The sequence below is a fragment of the Ahaetulla prasina genome, chromosome 1 (genome assembly GCF_028640845.1).
Source record: "Ahaetulla prasina isolate Xishuangbanna chromosome 1, ASM2864084v1, whole genome shotgun sequence".
Taxonomy (NCBI): Eukaryota; Metazoa; Chordata; class Lepidosauria; order Squamata; family Colubridae; genus Ahaetulla; species Ahaetulla prasina.
In genome coordinates, this window is record NC_080539.1 from 336,240,497 (window position 1) to 336,260,237 (window position 19,741).

At 35.5% G+C, this 19,741-nt stretch overlaps 1 protein-coding gene across 2 annotated transcripts in view; it reads right to left on the reverse strand.

Moving 5' to 3' along the window:
• Positions 1-2,913: 2,913 nt before the first annotated feature.
• The window catches only part of SETD3 (SET domain containing 3, actin N3(tau)-histidine methyltransferase), a 58,423-nt gene continuing 41,595 nt past the window's right edge, over positions 2,914-19,741 (reverse strand). For both annotated transcript variants that reach the window (XM_058162665.1, XM_058162666.1), the window contains exons 9-13: positions 11,826-11,900; positions 7,800-7,966; positions 6,924-7,009; positions 4,635-4,795; positions 2,914-3,551 (exon numbers count right to left, since the gene is read on the reverse strand). In XM_058162665.1, coding sequence (XP_058018648.1) covers positions 3,111-3,551; positions 4,635-4,795; positions 6,924-7,009; positions 7,800-7,966; positions 11,826-11,900 — 930 coding nt within the window. In that variant the 3' untranslated portion in view covers positions 2,914-3,110. The remainder of the gene's footprint in view (positions 3,552-4,634; positions 4,796-6,923; positions 7,010-7,799; positions 7,967-11,825; positions 11,901-19,741) is intronic.

Sequence of the window (19,741 nt, forward strand, 5' to 3'; positions counted from 1 at the left end):
AAGGCCACACTTAGAATATTGCATTCAGTTTTGGTCCCCACAATTTAAAAAGGATGTTGAGACTCTAGAAAGAGTGCAGAGAAGAGCAACGAAGAAGATTAGGGGACTGGAGGCTAAAACATATGAAGAACGGTTGCAGGAACTCGGTATGCCTAGTTTAATGAAAAGAAGGACTAGGGGAGACCTGATAGCACTGTTCCAATATCTCAGGGGTTGCCACAAAGAAGAGGGAATCAACTATTCTCCAAAGCACCTAGGGTAGAACAAGAAGCAATGGGTGGAAACTAATCAAGGAGAGGAGCAACCTAGAACTAAGGAGAAATTTCCTGACAGAACAAATTTCCTGACAGTTAGAACAATTAATCAACTTGCCTGCAGAAGTTGTAAATGCTCCAACACTGGAAATTTTTAAGAAAATGTTGGATAGCCATTTGTCTGAAATGGTGTAGGGTTTCCTGCCTGGGCAGGGGGTTGGACTAGAAGACCTCCAAGGTCCCTTCCAACTCTGATATTATTATTATTATTATAAGATTCACCAAATTAAAAAAAAGGCTGGAACCCAGCACCATTAAAAAAGATCTATTGAAAATCCATATGGGACAGAAATAATGATGCATGATCATTATTAGGTACATGAATCCATCTATATTGGATTGGAATCCCTGAGGGATTAAACATGCAGCAAGCTCCTAAATGATGGTTCTAGTTCAGGAAAATAATGTCAGCTGCATCACTTTTTTCACAACAGTATTGCTTCCATCACCTAAATCCTGTAAGTTCAGAAAACAGATTACGGCATCATTTGAAATAATAATATATTTTTTTCTTTTTATACACTGCTTGACTCCCAGCAACTGAAAATTGCCTCTGAAGACTGTCAAAAACCACAATTATGGACCAGAACACTGGTCCACATTGATGATTATGAACAAATAATGAAAATACATACTCAACTGCACTGGCTTCTGGACTTGATTGAAGAAGACAGGCAATATTTAATCAAACTCCCAATTTGCCAAGTGAGTATTGTGTGGCAATATTGTCTTCTGTATGAATCTTCTCAAGTAGTAACAGCTGATTTGTAAGTACCATGTTCTTTATGAATTCAGTGGTGTCTATGATGGAGCTCATTTCATGATAACTGTTTATTATGTAACCATCTCTTAAGGAAGCTAAACCATATAGATATGGGGGATAGGTATGAATATATTCATATGAAATATGAAGAATATAAATTATATATTCTTTAAAAACACATCTCTGGGAAATGGGAGTAATTTACATAGGAAAATGAAAATTCTGCTCTGTAATCTTTTGTTTTATTATACTATTCTTATAGTTTCACATTTGATACTTAATTTGTGTACCACCTAAGACCAAATCAGTTACTGTGAAATAAAACTATGGCTAATGTGCAATAAAATCTGTAATAATTTCACACAAACGTTTCTGTAAGATGATTCATACAAAGTAAAAAATTTGCATATATTTGTTTATTTTGGCTTCTGCTAATTTTAGGAAAATACATGGAGTTATATTCATTATAACTGAATTTCCAAACTCATACACTAAAGATTCAATTCTTTTTTTTCTTTCAGAGACTAAGCAAAGTTTTTAGGAGCTTACTTGATAAAACTGCTCCTATATCCTTTGAAGGCCATTTTCAAAGCAGTGAAGGACAAAATATTAGTTCTGCTTAAAATTGCACAAGTTAAAAATATAACTCAAAGAAAATGCATTAAAATTGTGATGTTTCAATTTCAGGTTTCTTTGCTTTAGGGTTCCAGAGCTTGGCCTATTCTGTCTGGGACCTTAAAAATTACACTTTTGAAACATAAAGTGACATGGGTGCACTCAAACATATACCAAAATTAAAAGCATTTTGACATATTAAAAAACTGTTCCACTCATCTCTGCAGTTAAACACTGCTGATTATTTGTGGATGTCAAAACTCTAGACTGTGCTCCAAAAGAACAGACTTTAAAGATCCACAAAGCCAAAAATATTTCTGCATATTAAAAATTCACAAAATGTATTTTGGGGGGATGGAACATTTTAAGATACATAAAATATTTCCATTTTTCTTCTTAACCAGGCTAATTTGTGTATTCTGGGTGTGATCTAGCAGTCTTCTGAAAATAAATCTCCTTTAACTCTCCTAAAACTGCAAGCAGAAATTTAGAATTAGTGTACAACTTAGCATGTTAAGCCATGCAGCATTAATGAAAAGTAGCAGACACATTAGTAAGGTTTCACTTTTAATAATTTTCTTAGTCAAAAGTGTTGCTCTGAAAATCTCTACTTATCTGAAAATCTGAAAAAGCTGGGGAGCAATCTCACTTTGAACAACACAGTTTAAAGGCATGGGCTGAATGATCCACTTTCACTTTTTTCTTTACCAAATATAACAGTGCCATTTCAAAATAAAAGTTACACCTTAAAAATAAAGTGGAGAATGTACCATACTTGCAAACTTTGATTTTTGGGGGGTGGGAGGAGAAAGGAGGAACAAAGAGGAAGAATGAAACGTCTCATACAGTAAAACAAACCACAAAATAAATCAACATTCTTAAAAACCACTATAATTAGAATAAAATAGGTATTCTTACTGATATTTAAAACCTAATAAAAATAAGATTGCCACATTACTGTTTAGGGAGCAGCATATCTGACTCTTTCCTAGCTTTTCAATCTTGATATCCATTCCCTATTCTCTTTGCTTTCAGTTTTTAGCAAAAGCAACTCCTATCACTTCTTTGAGCAACAACCTTTGAATTTTAAAAGTCAGAATAAACAGAACAGAAAAGCAGCAGATGAGGTTGACCTCTTCCCTAGGAAGTATATGGATTTTTTCAACCAAGGACTGCACAATGTTCCAATGGTATTTTTCTCTTGCCCTATTCCTAGATTCCAAAAGCAAGATGGCAATCTTAATAGAAAAGGGATGCTAAATCTTTTAAATAACTTAAAACCTTTTTTTCTTGTTAAAAAGCACCCCTCACTCCTCTGCAGAAAGAAATGTTAAGAAAACACCAATGTAAATTATTGTTCAAAGAGGAGAATAAGAACACCTGCTAGTTTTCCACAATAAAACCAGAATGATTTAGAGCTATTCCTTAACCTCATCAGTACTGTCTGAAGAAGATTCTTTGGTATCCTCAGTCTCTCTGCTGCTTTCTTCTTGATTTAGCTTTTCATTTTCCAATTTGGTCCTATTAAGCAAAGAACTGTCCCCATTCACAAATCCATTTGCTTCTGCACTGATGCTTTCCTCAATCTTTAAATCCTGTGGCTCCTCTGTCTCTTCATCCAAATTTCTCAGGACAATTGGGAGGCTCGAGTCTGCCACAGTGTTCTCCAGCAAGGCAACATTACTTTCTTCATATCTGGGAAGGGGTGCTTCTTCTGCCATTTGTTTGCTATAGTACTCTCGATTAGCAGCAGCACTTTTTATTGCTTTTTCCAAAATTTCTTTTTCTCCTAAACGCAATTTAATAGCCATAGTTGCATTACGGGTAAGATCTTGTGTTTCCAAAATGAATTTGTCATCCTAAGGAAACAAATGGAATAACAAACATGAAGTTGTTAACTCAACCTTAAGCACAAAACCAGATACCAGGTTTACATAGCAATGACATCAAGTGGACAGGGTTCTTCTTTAGGGCTCGGACAAAAAAGTAGATCCCTGCTTCTTACCATCCCAAAAGTGGACCTTTGGAAAACACAACTGAATATGGTGGTTGTCTTGATTGTTTAGATTGTATTACAATTAGGAATGAACAAGGGGAAGTCACGATATAAGACAGAATAAAGATACATTATTCCAAGTGACCTGGACAAGTGAGAATTGGTACAGTGTTTAACAAAAGAAAATAACATTCAGAATCTTGGGAGTTAGCAGAGGTCTAAAATGAATGTTTGAAATGCAAAAGATATGTTTCTATGTGCCTAGAGGAAAGCTTTGGGGTAATAGCAATAGCAATAGCACTTAGACTTATATACCCTTCACAGTGCTCTACAGCCCTCTCTAAGCAGTTTACAGAGTCAGTGTATTGCCCCCAACAATCTGGGTCCTTATTTTACTGACCTCGGAAGGATGAAAGGTTAAGTCAACCTTGAGACGTTAAGAATTGAACTCCTGGAGTGAGCAGTGAGTTAGCCTGTGATACTGCATTCTAACCACGGCACCACCACGGCTCTGAGTGGGTCTGTGGCCATCGAGCATATATTTTCAGAACTTTCCCTGTCCCTGTCATCCAGCAATGTGAAAGAAGCAGTAAGAGACCCCAAATTTCAAATGTAACTTGTAAAGGGGCTGGGTCATATTGTCATGAAGAGTCATGCGCAGAAACCTAGCTTCTGTCCCCTTAATTATGATTCAAACCAACTCAGAACTCTTTTTGAAAATTTAAAATGTAAGAAACCATTGCATTTTGCAACATCTCCCTTACGTGTAAATACATATTTAAAAATAACTTAGGTACATAAGAAGAAAAGCAGTAGTAGTTTCTGGAAAAGTAAAGAACCACAAAAATGCAAGGCTTTTAAAACGCACATCACTGATACTTGGAATTAAATTTAAAAATTGTAAAGTTTATAAACATATGAAATTTAAAGCTTTTTAAAATCTTACTTGAACAGTAGTCTTGTAGGTTTTCAAGAGAAGAGATGCCCTGGCTTCCAGGAAAGTCCAAAGTTTCACCTCATTGTCCCAGCTCACTGGAAATTCTGAATTACCAAGGGTGAAGATTCTGTCAATAGTATGCTCCCCTATCAAATGTTCTTTCAGCTCATCTACAAAGGATAAAATACTGTCAGAAAATGCTTCACTTATTCTGGCCATCAACCAGGTTAATAATTGACCATCAGTAAAGAATCTGTATTCAAGGTTGATGCTCTAAAATAAAACAATTCACATTTTGCCTTTATTACAAGACTGAGCAACATGTATCAAATCAAGGGATTCATCATGCTTTGGTGGATGAAGCTGCTTTCCTCTCTTGTTTTATTATTTTTGCATGTTATTATTCCTCATTTTTATTTCATTCTATTATTTAAAAGATTTATTAATTTGCTACTTTAACATTTATAAAGTGTTGGGGCTTGGGGGAGGGGCAAATTGGTAAGATAATTCCTTGCAAGTAAAGTGCAGGCTTTTCCTTTATCAGTAGAGGGAGCAATGATACCGAGACTCTTTTTTTCAGGGTTACATGGAAAATATTTTCTCTTTTTTTAACTAGGAAAATAAGCAAGTGAAAAAATAATTTCATTTTGTGTCTTAAAATTTTTCGTTCAAAAGAAATGCTGCAATAGAATGGGGATTTTTTAAAGAGATTCAATGCCTCTATAGGTCTTAAGCCATTTCAGCTTCCAAGTCTAAAAAAATGCAGAAAAAGTCTGTTCCACTGAGTTTATGTGACAAACCTCAGCTAAGTCTGTGAAGCCTATTTGAAAGAGATGTGAATTATTTCTTTTTTTTCTTACCTGCCTCCCCTGCATCCTAAAGTCACTGTCACAATTTAGTGGCAAAATAACTAACTGGGGGGCATGTTTAGTTTATTTACAATCAAAGACCAAAATATTAAACAAAGCACAGTCAGATAAAATCAAACCAAAGAAAAGGACAAAAGAGCAAATTAACAGAATTGTAAACCACCCTAGAAGAGAAAAATCAGCCAAAGGTAAATACAAAGCCTATTTATACTTCTCAAACAAAATGATTGTTCTAGATCAGGGGTATCAAAGTCAATTTCATTGAGGACTGCATCAGGGCTGTGGTTGACCTTGGGGGCCGGCCGGGCGTGGCAGACTGGGTGGGGCGTGGCCAGCTTCACACCACTCCCCAAACTGCTGGCATGATTCCTCTTTGCATTGGGTAGACCGGGCCGAAGGGACGCAGATAGACTGGGCTGAAGCAAAAATGGGCTGGTCCCTTACATTTTCCAGCCACATTGAGGCCTGGATGCGGCCTGTGGGCCATGAGTTTGACACCCCTGCTCTAGATATTTCTGTAAGTCTGCCTGCTAACAAATATAGAATATTTGCCTCATCAGAACATTCCAGGCAGGTAGTTACTAATTCAGAGCACTATATTTGATCAAAGGGATAGAGAGCAGATAACAAAAAAGTGTAAGATTAACTTGACTGTACCATTGAGATGACAGCATAGAAGGCAACATACAGTGGATTTTTTTTCCCCAAGACCCTTAAGGACAAAATGTTGAATCCAACTAATGAACACTTATGTACTTCTATATGGAAAAAATATTATAGATGCAATTAAGTAAATAAAAAGATCTATAATTGAAGCTGCCATTGCAGTAGTAAATAAGGGATTTTGCTTCTGACTCTCTACAAATCTGGGCTAAAAATAGGGTGGCTCTCTTAAACTCTGACATGGTCAAAAATTAAGATAATAACCCACAATAATTCAGGTATGAGGGAGCCACAATGAGATGGAAAAATGAAAAAATAAAAGAAGCAATAAAAACAAAACAACAAAGAATTCACCAATATTATAACAAAAAGTTGGATGAGTGGAAAGCAGAGAGCAAGGGGGAGAGGTGGGGTCTGCAGTCAATCCAGGAGCTACCTCCATATTCAAGTCTCAGTAGCTGAAAAATAGGGCTAAAAGCTGTTCATGCTATCTTCTAGATTTTAAAGTAGATCTGTTAATTATAATCCAACCAATTATTAAATAAAGCTTAATATCGAACAACTAGGAAGCCTATGTATAGGCTTATGGGAGCTTTTCTAAGTAGACAATTATTTTATTTCACTTTAATGGACTATTAAGCTACAGTGGCCTAATAATATTTGTTTTAAAATAGATGCTTGAAGGGTAAATCTCTCTTAATCCTATTTTTAATATCACTTAATAAAACAAATCAGATGCCAGTGCTTATAAAGTTCTTTTTTTTACCTTCAGTCATACAAAATACTCTAAGAAAAGCCAGTAGTTGAGCAGAGATCGGAGGTTCCGTTGTATGCAAAGCAAAAACACTGGAACTAATAAAATAAAGAATGAGTCAGTCTATGATGATTATTTAATATAAAAAGCCTTAATTTATAATATAGTATTACTCTTATAATGAGGATTACAAGGGATCAACTCAATTTCAGTTCATTAAACAAGCTATTCCAAACTCTTCCACATAAAAGTTACACAATTACTGGGAGGGAGGGGGGAAAAAAGGGGTGAAAATGTCTTTGGTTTTTTTTAAACTTTTTCAATAAAAAAAAAAAGTTACACAATTACTCTTCCAGAATAAGTTAGTTATTTTATGTAACTTCATAGTTAACATTTATGCCTCAAGTTGCTTCAAGTCAAATTTCCAATCTACACTATGAGTTATAACATGCTATCACTAACCACCAAACATATAGAATAAATCCTATTCAATTTATTTGGGGCTCCAAATATAACCGAAAATAGTCCCCTAAAAAACAAACAAACAAAGTTTGCATGGCACATAATAATCTGCTCAAACATGAAGAATATTTGCAGCACTGTTAAAAATAATACCATGATCGCATCATATTTCTACTGAAAAGAAGTAAATAGTAAAATGGGCAAACTGGGCCATGTCCCATACCCTCAGATAATTTATTTGTGTGTAGATGTATAAATAAAATGTATAATAAGTAAACATGGTATATTATGCAATGTAACATAAATTATATGATGGCTATTTTAGCATCTATCAACAATATCTGAAAGTTCATTAATCAATGCTCTACTGGGTTTTCAAGCTTACAATACTTTAAGATAAAAGCAGTCTCTCTTAATTTTACTTACGTTGGGATTCCAGCACGAGCTAAGACTTCTGCCTTCATAGCATACAGCCTGTCACTTTTACTTACTCCGAGCTTTATTTTCACTCTGTCATGTGAATTACTATCAAAGAAAAATCCACTGTGGATCACAAATTCAGCATTTGACCGAGTGCCATAAAAAATGTAAATCTAAAAAGATGAAACGAGAAGGAACAGAAAAACAGCTTAGCATCAAATCTTGGAATGACAATTGGCACTTTAGACAAATAACCTCCCTGCCCCAAACTACAATACAAAAGAGCACAAATGAATAAAAATATTGTATTTCAACAAAGTACAACACAAATTTTCCACAAATTGCTTGCACTCAACATTTCACATTACTCAAAGCCTCAATATATTTCTGCATTGGATTAATACATATAGATCATTAATGCTCAATTGATTCTCTTTTTAACTGCAAGCAATGCTGGAATTTGTCACATGTAAGGATAGTCTTTTTCTGACTGCTGAATATGAGCTGATAAGAAATGTGTTATAAGATAATCAAATAATGGATTAATGAGAAACAACGGCTTACTGCTTTGAACAAATAAAAATACTGTATGTTATGCCTCACTTGAAAGTGAGGAAGGCTATTCTGTAAGGCTACCTCTTGGGGAAAATCTACTGTGCAAAATCATTAAACTTTACAGAGGGAAGTACAACGTTCTTGAAGTTTCAGATATGCAATATAATATTTACTTCTATTAATATACATTGTAGCTATCTTGACAGCCCTTTATAGTAAATTCTAAAGAACTCATTCTCTCCTCAAGTAACATAACAAAGAAGCATGTATGGGATTGTATGAATGGCCAGAAAAAGCATGAACATTCAGAAATAAGGACATCAGATATACTGGAGAAAGAAAAGGGGAAATTCTGGATGAAAAATGCAAAAATTACTTGAAGAGGGGAGATGCAAGCATTATGGTGAAATAATGGGATTTCTTGAAGCTGTAACTGCAAAACCACGCCCAATGGAAGAGAAAAATATTGTTTTTATTCAAGTATTTCTTTTCAAAAACAAAGAGGAAAAGATGTCAAATAGCCACTTCAACATAGTAGTGTAAAAGATATAAGGAGTAAATGAAACTGAAGAGAGGATAGAACCTAAGAAAATATGGGTACTAAGTGTCTCTGGAAAAGTGAACTCACCACGTGGAGTGAGCAGATATTTTCTCCTTCTGGGATCCAGAGTTTTGGGGTTGCCTGGAAAGAAGCAGCTCCACACTCTCCTTAATTGGAGAGTTTGTCTCATAAAACAAAAACAAGTGTTTATAGGGGGTGGCAAGAAATGAATCAAACCAGGAAGACAGCAGAGACTAGAGAAAGAGAAACTTTCAATCTGAAGGCAAGCACTTCAGCTATTGTCTTCAGACAGCGAAAGAAAACTTCCATTCTTGGAACTGAAAAACAGCTGAAAAGCTGAAGGAAAAGAGTTTGCAAACTTAAAGTAAACCAGTGATGAGATGGGGTGGGGTAGGGTGAGAAAGAGAGAAAAGTCCATTTGCAAGAAAGGCTACAGAAGAGTTGATCTCTGTCAAATATGAAAGGCTAGCTCAAAATGGCGACCCTACAAATATCTTATCATGGGCATCACTGCACCTCCTGCCTGCACAAACTTCAATCATTCTGAAATGTTTCTTGTACTGTCTCTGAAGACTATCAAAGTCATCTGATAATTTCCCATGATCACTGGACATCCTGCCCAAGGAATATGTTAATTATGTGATGATTTACTCTTCAGAAATTGTTCTAATTTTCCAAGTGCAAAGCTGGAGCCAGCCCAGATTTGGGTGCCATACACTGTGACTGTACATCTGGGCAACATGGCAAGCAGGGGTTAAGTCCCTCCTCTTTCTTCTCTCGAGGTCATGGTGATGCTGATACTCTGTTCCAAAAGCAGAAGAAATGTATGTTGTTGTAGTTAGGAAACAAGTCAACTTCCCATTTTTCTGAGATATGCTGGGATAGTTTCTGGATGTAATATTTAATCAACCTGCACTAGATTTTGCAAATTCAGGCAGCCTGCTAAAATGTTCATTGACCTCTTTATGCATTCTGTTGTAAGGGACAAAGTATTTTCATTCAGATGGTTAGACACGTGGTTTCATTATGAAGCCCTCTGGACCGATTTCTCTTTTGGTGATTCATGTAAACTTTGTTGAGATGCCTGCTCATGTTAGCATGTCCTCACTTGAGCTGGTATTCCAGGATGCTTACAGTTAGTTAAAATAATCTTATACATATATTGTCCATCAATGGAACCCTATCAGATCATGTCATTATGCATCTGTGTGTATTGCTATCATCTGTAAATGTCCCAGCACTATAGCTGCAATTTTGGTGAAAACTCAGGGACCAATGCTAGTTGAAGGGAATTCCTTTGAACTAACAGTGGCTGTAGTAATAGTTAAATATGAGAAATATCTTTACATACTAACCTGATAATGAAAGTAAGTTTCCAATAGTTTCCAATGGTGCCAAGAGGTCATCTGATAGCCTGTGCTATCGATTTCAGTGTTTCAACCTTTTTTATTTGATAAAGCTGTTCTCCAATCCACTTTTTTGGCTACTGGAGATCATCCATGAAAGAAGCTATCATTAATTCAGATGATCTTACCAGCATATTCAGGTATTTAGGTTCTGAATGTATCTCTCAGAACAAATGTTCAGAATGTTTAGGTTCTAATGGTATCTCTCAGAACAAAGACCAACTCTAAAGCAGAAACTGCTGCCACTTCTTTTGCTAAAATAATTTCTTCAGCATTTTTTTTTGCTTGCTCCTCCCCTAGATGTTAGAGAAAGTCCCTCTTAAGAAGTAGATACAACCGTCCTGGATATACTGTTGGAATAGTCACAGATTACTGCTTAAATTTGTTCTTTTCAATTCTTTCTGACTAGTTTAAAGAAGAATTGTAAGAATAGCACTTCCTGCCCACAGGGTGCTTCCTCTGGAAATTCTGTGCGCCTCAGGGAATAAGTTTAAGAATTCTTATAGATTTATACAGAGGTGCCAGATAAAACTGATCCAAGAGCCTGTATCATGGCATATGGTCCAGGGAGTATTGCCCCCTGATCATTTGCCCTCCTCCCTCTGAAATTCTATTGTCATTAGGATATTTGAAATTACATCATTGATTCTGTCTTATGAGATCCCAGGAGTAAGGTGACGTTCTCTAATTCACTTTAGGAATTTAGAGAAGCTGAGATTGCAGATGGATGATCGTCATGTAGTTATCATTTAAATTGCAGACAAAGCTCTTCCTCCACTTCTTCTGTCTATATTTTTTACTGCAGTTGTGTCTCTCTCATTCCTTCCTTCTGGACATGCCCTGAGATGCAGAAGCGTCATCAGCAAAAGAGGAAGAAGGAAAGAATGGGAAAACAGCAGGAAGGAAAGGTATCTGAAGTAGTGAAGGATCTAGTGAAAGTCAGAACCCTTTAAGTAGATGGTCATTTCATGAGAAATTATTCAACTCTTTATTTGAGGAAACTATACCCCCAGATATGTCTATGTCCTACTGTAGCTACCCTTTCAGAGAGAAAACCTGGTGGTTTGTGACATTCACAATACTGAGTAATGTTTTATCACGATGTGTTAATAAGCCTATTATATTCTTATATACCGAAGCTTAATAATCAGCTCCTCATACTTGACATACTTTGCCAAGAAATCCATGAATTAATAGTCAACATGTATTCCTGGATGTTATGAATCTAAGAACTACTACAGCTGAATGACTAAAACAGATACTGATCTGTGATATGTTATATATTCTCCTTTGGAGAATGAATCCTGACTTGCTTACATTATTTTATTTCTCATAGTGCTATTTCTGCGTCTAGTCAGGAAAACTTCCCACTCAAAATGTTTTTATTTACTAAATACCCATTCATTTGCATTGACTTTTTTTCCCCTTCAAAGTAGCTAGCCATATGTTTCTACATTAAAAATGTAAATATTTAACCATCTGGACATGCACATAAGTACACAAAGTTACCTGTTCACCAGCTTTAAAATCTTGAAGTGCCACACATTCACAGCGATCATCTTTTAAATTGTAGCCTGTAGTAATCTAGATCATGGATAAAAAAGATATAAAAAATTCTTAGCACCTTAGGATTTACTGTATTTTTTATTTTAATTTTTATTGAAGTAAACAAAACATCAGAAAAACTGGAGAAGTCAGTATAAAAGTTAGCAAAGCACAGAAACAAATAAGATGCATATTTTTTTTGATAAATCTGTTTTTTCTTCAAAAACATAAAATCACATAAAATCTTTCAAAAATACCCAACCTTTGCCAAAAAATAGTATATAATTCTATCCATATTACTTTTATAACAAAGAACATACCATTTCTACAGAAAAATAAAAATAAAAATAAAAAGTTCAAATAATTAACTCTACTTAATTAAAGAAATGTATTTCAGAATCTACTGCTGTTTATTGCTAATAAAAAAACAAAGAAGGCAACATGAAGGCTTATTTTATTAAACTATGATATATTAAGCATCTTCTCTAACATCTTGACATTTTCTTTCCAATAGAAAGGCCATTAATAAAGGTGTAGTGGCAATTATTTTCATCAAGATGATGCAGAGGAGAATTGGGAAACGGCTATTCTGCTGAGAGGATATCTTTGATTTTCTCACGCTAAACTGTTTTCATTTCTGCTTGCCATTATGGAAAATTCTACGTGACTTGGAGAATTAGAGTCCTTTAGGATATTTTCCTTTCTCTTCTACTTTCCTTTTTTGCTTTTTATGTCATGTCTTTAATTAGTATAAAGTGGGAAGAGGACAGTATTTTATCCTGAAAGAGAGGTTACAAATCTTTACTGATAAATCAATAAAAGACTGTGTGTAACCTTCCTTGTATGCACTTTTAGTTGACAAGCATGACAAAATAAAAAATAAATGGTATAATTCTTAATCCTTCGAAGTGTGTTTCATAGAATTTAGCATCAGTAAAAATATTAGATATGTATCACTGAGCTTCGCAATAACTAGGAACTTCTATAAAAAGTTACTTTATAGATTGTGATTTTGGTAAAGGAAATGAAAAAAAAAACAATTTTGTATGTAAGTTACCTATCTTTTCAGAAAATGAAAATAGGTTACCTCTTGTCTCCAAATGACTGCTAATGTCAATTAATTTTCTCCCATGGCAACTGCCCTATGGTTCCCAAGTGGTCCCAACTCACTTGGCCTTAACTGGCTGAGCTCCTAGACATGGAAGTCATAATGTCATTTGGAGTCCGTAAATATGGTAGTCCTTTTATCTGCTGGTTTTAATTGTAACTAGCCACCCAAAGTCATTTGCTATGACTTGTCTTGAGAGACAGTCATATAAATAGAAATAAATAATTGCCAAAAGGATACAAATTTATGAATAATAAATTTGTACCCCTTCCTTCTCAGTATATAATCTCTTATAGTGCTTAAAAAGTGATATACAAGGAATTATGTATATTTATTTACTCGATTTCTATAGCAACCTATTTCAGTTAATGACTCTGAGAAGCTTACAATTCAAGCAATATATTACAATTAAGACACTAAAATATTTTGAAACAATAAACAATAAAAACAGTAAAACATCCAAAATAAATATACTGTGAAGTATAAATGAAATAAATAAAATTATAACTTTCTGAACCAGAACATTATCATCTCCAAAAAAATAGGATTATGAAATAACAATATTTGTGCTGAAATCCAATTTAAGCTTGTTTGGGAGTAAATCATAATCAACTCAAGGGCTACATTCAAGTGGTATGGTAAATGAGAAATAATGGAAAAATATAGCTTGGCCCTTTCTGTCAATAGGTGCAGCTAAAAAATCTGGTTGGCTCTATCTGTACTTTCTTCAGTATTATATGCAAACCAGTAATTTCAGTTTGTTCTCTCTAATGTTGGAGTTATAACATCAGTCTGACAAGATGTATAGATATAGTGGAATGGAGGCTAAAACATACAAAGAAGGGTTGCAAGAATTGTGTATGTCTGGTTTATTGAAAAGAAGGATTAGAGATGACAAGGGCTGCCACAAAGAGGGCATCAAGCTACTCTCCAAAGCACCTGATGGCAGGACAAAAAGCAATGGATGGAAACTAATCAAGGAGAGGACCAACTGAGAACTAAGGAGAAATTTCCTGACAGTTAGAACAATTAATCAGTGGAACAACTTGCCTCCAGAAGTTGTGGGTGATCTAACACTGGAGATTTTTAAGAAGAGATCAGACAACCATTTGTCTGAAATGGTATAGGTTTCCTGTCCGAGTAGACGGTTAGACTACACGACCTCCAAGGTCCCTCCATCTCTTTTATTTTGTTATAGTACTAAATAAAGCATGGGTTTGTTTCTTGTGTACTGGCAGAAAGAACAATATGAAAAGGATAATCACCTCCAAGCTAAGCCTAGACTGTTAACAATAATGTCTGAGTACAGTCAATGAGATTCACTTTTAAGTAGACATATAGAGGACTGAATTGCCAAAAAACAGTGATTTTGTTTAGAAAAATTCTTCCAACTCTAGAAGAACAATTAATTTAAAAAAAAACCCAAACAGAGTAAAAAATAGTTATTAGCAATTATCTTATTCCAAAGAGCAATTTTTAAACATGGTAGAAAAATTAGTGTCACAAAATTAGAAGAAAATTGATTTCTAGAGATATTACAGCCAGATATGTTTTGAATTTTTAGTAAGCAATATAGTCTTGGGGATTAAATGAAACTTTGATGTTGAAACAGTCAAATATATCAAGGAGCAAGCAATGGATTATTTTTATCACTGTATAATTCTAAGGAAACAATAGACCTCCCTTGCTGTGATGGTTATCCTCAAAAGAAATGGCTAAAAATGAGGGCTTACATCAGGAAAGCTGGAATAAATCGAGTTATTGTGACATCTTCCGTCTGTACTGTCTGTACAGCAGTTCTAACCTTTTATCCATAACTTCTGTTCCCTAAACAGTTCCCCCACACCAAGCTGAAGAACTGGAATGGTAGAAAAGGGTCAGATTGCAGATTCAGATACATTGGGATAAGCAATTAGTTTACTTTGAAGTGAGAACTAAGATTACTGTCAGCTGAATATGGGAGGAATCGTTTACTGTGACACTTATAAGGCAGGGTCAGTGGTGGGAGTTGTTGCTGGAATCAATATTCTTTCAGTTCTCTTGTACCTTTCATTTTGAAACCTACATATGAACTATATCCATGGGCATACTGATTTTTACCTGGACCACAACCATGCTTTTTGAATCAGACATAGTACCTACTGGTTTTGACCAAGGTTAGGCTGCAACAACTCTTAATTCTAGAGTGCTTTAGCCAACTCTTTTCTTGTTCTCTGTTGTAGCTCCACAGGACAGAACACTTAAAATTTCAATACTATTTCTTTTACTATTTCAGAGCTAATATATTCTATGTTCCTTTTGTGTCTTGGATTTTTATTATTAAGAATTATGTTTATATCATTTAGATTTACAGAAGATATGTAGAACTATTGATTTAGTGAGTAAATTAAAATGTTAGATAAACAGGTTCTTCTAAAAGATTACCGTGTGGTCTGGAGACCTCTAAAATTGATGGAATATTTGCCCTAGGCCTTTAGTGGGTGGCAATGTAGGCTAGGTTGAAGGGGTAGTATTAAGGACAAAACAAAATCCCCTCTCCTTTTTGTCAGAGTCTGGATGATTTTTGGGATAGTTTGCAGGGTAGCTTCTTATTTGTCCCGTAGATGAGAGCTAGCAGGTTTGGTGAATGGCAGTGGGATAAGAACCAAACAAATGCAACCTGCCTGAATTAAATAATACATTTAACTAATGTAACTAAGCTATGTTTATTAGGACAATGGTGACAGCTCAGGCTTTTAATTCTATAAATGAAATTCAAGTTAGAGAGCTTTCCTTTTTTAAGTTCTCATTTTTTGTTGGTTGCTTTTGTACTTTCAGATATCTTTGTTTTGTTTGAACCATCTTTTTATGGTTTAGAAGATTGTGTATGTTTGTGTTTTGGTGCCTTTGAATTAGTGTTGACTCTTAGCAACTACATGGACAAGTCCAGGCAGTTTCCACGGCAATATTTTTTTCGAGGTAGTGAGGAGGTGGTGGTTTGCCATTGCTTTTTTTCTAGGGCTTGAAGATAAGGGGAATGGCCCAAAGTCATCCAAGCTGACTTTATGCCCAAAGCATGTTTAGAATGTTTGGTTTCTAGCTCAGTATCTTAAACATTACATCAAACTGGCTTTCACTTCTAGTCTACATTTGTATATTTTATATTTCTCCAGGATAAATTGTGCCCCTGTTTCCGTGCCTTTTAACACACAAGATCTGATAAAAAGAAAAGAGGCAGATTTGTGAAAGGAAGCGGAACCTATGTAAATATAAAAACTCCAATATTACCCTTTTGGGCCACATAATAATTTGGAGAGTTAGACGGAGTTATCACACTGTGATACTATTACTATTAAATTCAGAATTTTTTCTAATAGAAAAATAGAGAAGTCTGTGATGTCATAATAAACTGAAGGACTAATCTAATTTGGATTAGGAAGCTGTGGTGATGCAGTGGTTAGAATGCAATATTGCAAGTTAACGCTGCCCATAGTCAGGAGTTTGATTCTAACTGGCTCAAGGTTGACTCAGGTTTCTATCCTTCCAAGGTCAGTAAAATGAGGATCCAGATTTTGGGGGGCAATATGCTGACACTGTAAACCGCACAGAGGGTGCTGTAACGCATTATGTGGCAGTATATAAGTCTAAGTGCTATTGCTATTATTAGAGACATAGCATGATTTCTGCTTGAATGTCTGGAAATTATTTATTTTCTGGGTTCTTTATACGTTCTAACTTGTCACCTGTGTTTATAAGGAACTTCTAGGAAGGATCATTTGTAGGTTTAGAACTAGCTGTCATTGCATTTTTTATATTTGGTTATATTTGTTTCTTATGATTTCACAGTAGGATATTTCCAGGGTCTCTAAATATCTCCAGCTTGTAATAGATTGCTTGTGACAGACAAGCAAACTCAATGTGAACAAAACAGAGTTGTCTGGGGCTGGACTTCAGGATTAAAACTAGATTATTGTTCTTGTTGCAAGTGTACTACTCTCTTTTAGGGAGTAGGTAACGTAAGTGGCAATGGAGGCTTCTATCAGTTTTACTTCCTCTACCCAGAGAGATACTTTAGTGACATGTACTGGCAAGCCAAAATTAAATTATTGTAATTACTATAATGTGCTTTTTGTGAGGCAGTCACTGAAGATGTTCCACAAACTGCAACTCATCTGAATGTGGCAACACAGGAGGTAAGTGGTACCTTTTAAATGTCCCACATAACTATCATGTTGAAAGAATTTCTTCAGTTGCCAGTTGCTGTCTGAATCCAATTCAAGGTGTTTAAAATGGTAAATAAAGTTTAAAAGTTAAAAACTATTTAATACAAGTTTAAATATATTTTGATAATGTTTCTTTAAATGTAGTTTTGCTCTTTTAATTATTTATTTAAATTTATTGGCTGCCCAAATGCAGTGGACTGTGTAATTTTCTGAGCTGTTGATGGAATAAGCAGTAGAAAAATAATTATTGGATCCAGCCATATTAGTTAACTTTCATCCAACCTTTTCTTTTTTTGGGAAAGGTTATTGAGAGGGTGGTTGGCATGCAGCTTCAGGGGGCCCTGGATGAAATGAATTATTTGGACCCTTTCAGTTGAGTTCAGGCTGGGGTATTGCACTGAAACAGCATTGGTCATTTGGAGGGCCTGGGATAGGGTGTTGAAACTGTCCTGCCTTTTCTGGATCTCTTAGCAACTTTCAATTTCATTGACCATGGTGTCCTTCTGGACTGGCTCCAGGGGTTGGCAGCGGGAGCTCCAAACTACTGTTTTTCAGTAGTTTCAATTGAAGGGAGTGGGTGAGGAGAGGTTGAACCTAGATCATTGCAAGCGTGGAATATTTCAGGGCTCAGGGCTCTCCTCTCTCCTCTTTAATATCTATAAAAATTGTTTTGTGAGATCATCCAATGGAACAGGATATTCTGATAATTCCCACTTATATCTCTCTACACTGGGCTAGACAGATGATACAGTTGTAGTGCTTTCTGAGTGCCTGGAGGCTCTAAGTGTCTGAATGGGGATGAACCAACTTCAGCTCAACCCTGGCAAGGTGGAGTGGGTTTGACTCTCACCCCCCCCCCCGGGGTTTGGTCACGTCATTTTTGATGCTGGATGGACTTAACTGATACACAATATGGGTCCTCTTGAATTCATGGCTCCTGCTTGATGAGTAGGTGGCAACCATAGCTAGAAGGGCCTTTGCACAAATTCATCCTGTGCACCAACTGCATCCTTTCTTGGACCAGCAAGCTATGCTCGTGGTTACTAACATGTTAATTATTACAATTTGCTTTGCATGGGGCTACTCTTGAGGATCGCTTGGAAGTTACAACTGGTCCAGAATGCAATGGCACACACAGGACTGAGTGCCCATAGGTTTACCCATGTTATACCTTTATTGTGTGAGCTGCACTGATTTCCAGTTTTCTCATGGTTGTAATTCAAGTTGGTGGTTGATGGTTATTGGTTATTACCTTTGAAGCTCTACATGACACAGGACCTGGTTATTTGTGGAAATAAGAATATTTATCCATCCCACTAGAATGATTAAGATGGGCACTCTACAGGTCCCCTCCATGAATTTTGCTATCTAGTGGGACCATTAATCAGACAAATCTCAGATGAAGAATTGACCATCCATTCTGAGCTTGCTTATTTATTTATTTATTTTATTCATATGGCTGCCCATCTTAAGAAACTTTGGGCTGTTCACAATAAGAATAAAGCCAGCAAATAAAACAATCATAAAAGAGTAAAAACCTGAAGCATTTAAAAAACGTCCACTGCAATCATCCCCTTGGGATGCCCCACAGCAGGCTCAGCATACTTTATATCTATACAATCCTATCCCAGCACCTCATAAAAATCCAGGTCTTCATGGCCTTCCGAAAGACTAGTCAGGTGAGAATCTGTTAAATTTTCAGTGAAAGGGTATACCACAAGATAGAGGCAGTCATGGAAAAGGCATGTTTCTGAAATTTTGTTTCGTATAGTTTATTATTTCATGCAGTAAAACTAGTTGACTTCTCCATTATTTCAAGATATTTTAAATCTTTTACTTGAGATCTGGTACAGGTTAAACAATAGTTACATTGCAAACAATCTGCATAGTTAGGATAGAATATTTTTGTACAGAAGTAATAGCTTGATATGTTAATGGGCATCTCAAAATATAAAAAACACAGTTGAACCCTATCTTGTCTACACAGCTACTGCTGATAACATATGGAATTCTTCTGGTAGATAAAATGAAACATTCATTTGCAGCAGAAGAACTTTATGTATCAAAACAAACAGTATTTTTTACTGCGGAATTCTACATGAGTTACAGTATTACAGTTCTTCAACAAAAATAATCATTTAGCATATTCTATGACTTTTTAATATCACATTTTCCATTTATCTTAAGCAAAATTATTATTTATTCCTACAGCACCTGTAATTACCACTTAAGATAAAAAAGAGACAGACCCTTGAGCTTTTATCAAAGAGGCAACATAGGAGAACTACAGTAGATTCACGGATAATCAGTTCTTTATTTCTTGCTGCTATTTTAACTAGAACAAGAGGAAAGCTAACAAGCCTCCCTCTGTAACCTGGCCCAAAGAAAGTCAGCTTCCCTCCTGTTGCTTTGAAGCAAATAAAAAAAAGGAAACAATGCGGGGGTGTGTGTGTCTCATATCCCATTTAAATAGAATATAAGAAAATTGCATAACAGGATCAAAATGGAAAAGTTATATAGAGAAGGAAACTTTTAAACTGGCATTAAATATACATTAAGAGACAAAAGGC